The 3,788-nt window shown below is 43.8% G+C and overlaps 1 protein-coding gene across 4 annotated transcripts; it reads left to right on the top strand.

Annotated features, from left to right (window-relative positions):
• The first annotated feature begins 229 nt into the window (after positions 1-229).
• LOC119340941 lies at positions 230-3,200 on the top strand. Of its 4 annotated transcripts, XR_005164762.1 has the most exons (4): positions 230-786; positions 1,509-1,605; positions 1,851-2,047; positions 2,966-3,200. XR_005164762.1 is itself a non-coding variant. In XM_037612835.1 (2 exons), the coding sequence occupies exons 1-2, from the start codon at positions 449-451 to the stop codon at positions 1,684-1,686; spliced, it is 516 nt and encodes a 171-aa protein (XP_037468732.1). In that variant the 5' UTR covers positions 230-448; the 3' UTR covers positions 1,687-1,828. The 4 variants fall into 4 exon arrangements, 2 of the variants coding, with proteins under 2 accessions (XP_037468732.1, XP_037468733.1); XR_005164763.1 differs by lacking the exon at positions 1,509-1,605; XM_037612835.1 differs by lacking the exons at positions 1,851-2,047; positions 2,966-3,200 and having other exon boundaries at positions 1,509-1,828.
• The last annotated feature ends 588 nt before the right edge of the window (positions 3,201-3,788 follow it).

The raw sequence follows: 3,788 nt of genomic DNA, 5'->3' as shown, positions 1-3,788 counted from the left end.
CATAGACTTCTGCTCCTTCCTGACGCGCCCCTCACCAGATGCACGCGGACGTGCTCATCCCCACCTCCTCGTCTTGGTGATCATGAAGCTCTCCATCGGGGGCTCCATCTCCCTGGATCTGGTCGCAGCCCCCAATCTCAACCAGCGACGCCGGCCACCACCACCCCTCTGTCATCGTCCCTCGCCGGCCACGACGAGGTCCTCCCTCCGGCATCGTGGATCTAGGTCCTCTTCTAACCCATAGATGGATCCCATCTACTCATCCACACCTGCACGCCCGATCTAGGATCTCCGATGCTCTTCCTCTCCTCAAGGGGCGTGGCGGCCGCCCTTTCCCTGCGGGTCGAGCGGGAATACAACATTCCCTCTTCTTCACCGCGCCAACGACCGCCACGACCGTGGTGCACGGAGACGCGCCGCTGGCCACCGCAACGTGGTGCGCACTAAGATGCGCCGCTCGGAAGCGGCCATAGTGCACACGGAGATGCGTGAGCCCCTGTTTGGAGGGACTGCCAAGAGCGCGGCTACAGCGAGCGAGCGCCTTGGCAGCATCGGCCCTCCCGCTGCTGTACTCCCCCCATCTGACTTGCATCTGCTGGCAACCGGAGGGTACGACAACGGTGTGGACGCCCTCAACAACGGGAATGCTGCACGGGAAAAGTGGCGAAGGGGAGAAAAGGACCGCTTCCTCTGCTGCAGGTCACCGGAGCTCATCCTCTGCAGGTCACGGGAGGCGCGGTGGCGCCATTACTTCACTGCCCGTCATAGCGACTTCTCTCCACAGGGGTAAGAATAGTTGAATGCTTCGTTTCTGTTTCCGTTTTTTATCCGAACCTTGTTGCTGTAATGGCGTGACATGAATACACTAGTCACCTGACAATTAAGAAATTCTATAGCTTTATGGTATTTATCTGGGAGTAATTCCTGTTGCTTGTGACTAAGGACTTCTGCCTATGTTGGCCTTTTGTTGTTATTATATGCAGGGTCTGAGACAAGCACATGATTTGGGTTTGGACAATTTAAAGTTTTAGAACATGAGTTAATAACTTAATATAGGTTTCCAGTACCCATTCTTGTCACGTGATGTTGTAGTTCGCCTAGTTAGCAACTTAGCATTACCCCCTGATAACAGTTGGCCTCACCGTCGTAACACTTATTCTTATCAGAAGTATTTTACATGTTCACTAAGTTCCTGACCATAGGTGATCCACTTGATCATAATTTTGTTTCCATTTTAATTTAAATTGGGCAGTCTATCAGTTTTCTGCAGCAAGACAATTATCTGTATCTTCAAAGGTACTTAGATTATTTTACTAGCATATTTGCAATACCATAAGGTCGATCACCTTTTCCTATGAACTTTCTCACATGGATCTTGTAGCATTCAAGGATCAAATTCAGAGCCATTGTGGTAAAATTAACTAATTCACTGTTGTGTTTTATGTGTTGTGTTCTTTTACATTTTTCTATTCAATGAAGAGTGTGTTTAATGGTATGGCAGAATGCAGAATGCAGAGTGCAATACAAAGGTTCAGCACCACTCTGCCGCGCGCTGGTGGTGACCGACCTGCACTGTGTCCCTTGCATCATCTACAAACCACTTTAGTGAGCACTTGTATCTCTGCCTCCCTCCTCTACTATGAGCCCATGGCTGTGGCATACACTGTTTTGTGGCCATTGAGCTGAACCTGATCCATGGTTAGTTAGGGCATACACTATCCCAATATTATTTTTCCTAAATCTCATGGTAAATCTGGAAGTTTTATTGCATATATGTGTATTATGCCATACCAGTAAACTTCTAAAAGCAAGTGGAGCTAAACCTCTGTATTGCACTCTGCATTCTGCAGATTACGCTATACTTATTCGCGTGTCATGCTATATGAACATGCACTGCGGTTGTGATTGTTATGCTGGGAGCGATGTTCCTCATGGTCCCAGTAATGCTGCTAGTATGGAAGAGGCACTAGATCCTTGTTGTCACATTCCTTGAGCTCTCGTTGATGGAGGATAAATGGAACAAGTGATCATCTAGTGGAGACAAAGAGTAAGTCACAACCTCTTTGCTCCTCCTGTTCATAATAAGAAGGAATCCTTACTCTAGTGTCCCATTTACTTGTAGCTTTAATAATTTCGATACACAATATATATGATGCTTCCATGCTTTTCAAGTTTTTTGCAATATTGTTTTTCTCTATATTGCACCTAGAACTGAATGTTCGATTGGATCAGGCATGTAACATTGTGAGTAGGCCTTCTTGCATGTTTACTTTTCGCTTGGATCAGGCGTTCATGTAAACAGGATAGCTCCAACTCTTGTTTCAAGAATGAGTAGTACGCTGAAACTGCATTCTAGTAAATAGGGGTTACTTCTCAAATCTGAGAAATTTAAAACCAATCCTCATTGCTGACTGGCGGTGTATATATAATAATGGTATATGAAGATGAACTCGGCAAAAACTCAGCTTTTACCTTCAAAATATATGTACAGAATTTCCTGATCTAATCTGAAATGTCAACTGAGCATTATCTGTGACCTTTAAAACCAAAAATCTACTGTATGGACAAACACAAATCATACTACTGTTCTTTGTTTAGAAATGATGTGCATTATTTTGTTGGTAGGTTTTCTCCCTAGGCATTTCTTTTCCTATCCTTTTTGTCCCCTACAGCCCGGGAATATGTATTCCAGAGATAAGTTTAATCCGAATCTAAGAAGAAAATTACATAGTTACATTGTGGCAGTCCTATAGTAAGAATACAGAGGTTTAAACCTGTTTATTTGTGTACTACGCACATGTATTAGTGAGTCAATTTATTGTTCTTTTATACTAGATACTTTGTTATTCTCATTTGTAGGCACAATAAGATTTAAGGATTTTGGAAAGCATGTAATTTGTTTTTTAAGTTTCTTCTACTATATATTCATATCTACAAATGTCTAATGTTGTTGTGAATATGGTAGGTATATTGTTGTCCATCACAACCCGCCAAGACATATGGTTGCCATCAGGAGGGTTGACGACAAGAACACGAGTGACAACCTTAGTAGTTTATATGTGTTATTCATGTAAACTGGATTGTACCGGTTCCTAATCCTTGTTGTGTGATATATGTTGTATATTATCATTTCATGGAGGATATTCTAAACTGCTAGGTTTTAGATACCAATGGATGGTTGCATATTAAGTGATTTTGTCAATATATGTTGTAGATACCTATGGATGGTTGCATATTGAGACATTTGGTCCAAAATTGGCATTATGATTTACGGAACACATTATGCTAAAAGTGTATCTGATTAAAATTGGGATGAAGGAACGGATGGGACCAAATTTTAATTGATCCTAAATCCATGACGGTTTCTGTGACGAAAAATAGTGTCCATGTAGGTAGCCACGTCATTCCAGTTAGTCAATTGAAAATCCTACGTGGCATTGGTCCATGACGGTCTGTTTCGTCACAGCCTAGTGTGGGCTTGGGCGGGCCTGAGGCAGTTTCATGACGGCCAAGAACCGTCATGGAAGCCATGATGTTAAATTATGATGCGATATACATGATGGATCTCAAGTCCGTCAACGATGGACACGCATGACAGTTTTTGGCTGTTCCGTGACGGCTAGGGACCATCACGTATTAACAGATTTCTTGTAGTGACCAGATTGTCTGGTAGGTAGCACAGCGCAAAGGTGGCGGTGTGGAGAGAGGAGGAAAACCGCGAGATGGACATCGGTGCTGAGGGCACAAGTTCATGGCGTTCGGGTATGTGGTATGTGATTTCCAGGGGA

Source organism: Triticum dicoccoides, chromosome 7B (genome assembly GCF_002162155.2).
Source record: "Triticum dicoccoides isolate Atlit2015 ecotype Zavitan chromosome 7B, WEW_v2.0, whole genome shotgun sequence".
NCBI classification, from domain to species: domain Eukaryota; kingdom Viridiplantae; phylum Streptophyta; class Magnoliopsida; order Poales; family Poaceae; genus Triticum; species Triticum dicoccoides.
Note: the sequence above shows the minus strand (reverse complement) of the source record. Positions and strands in the feature narration are given on the sequence as shown.

Bases quoted from the DNA above. Each gene is read 5' to 3' on its own strand.
- LOC119340941 (XM_037612835.1), top strand. From the start codon at position 449: ATGCGCCGCTCGGAAGCGGCCATAGTGCACACGGAGATGCGTGAGCCC. The intron at 787-1,508 runs GTAAGAATAGTT...GGCAGAATGCAG, and splicing joins AGCGACTTCTCTCCACAGGG to AATGCAGAGTGCAATACAAA.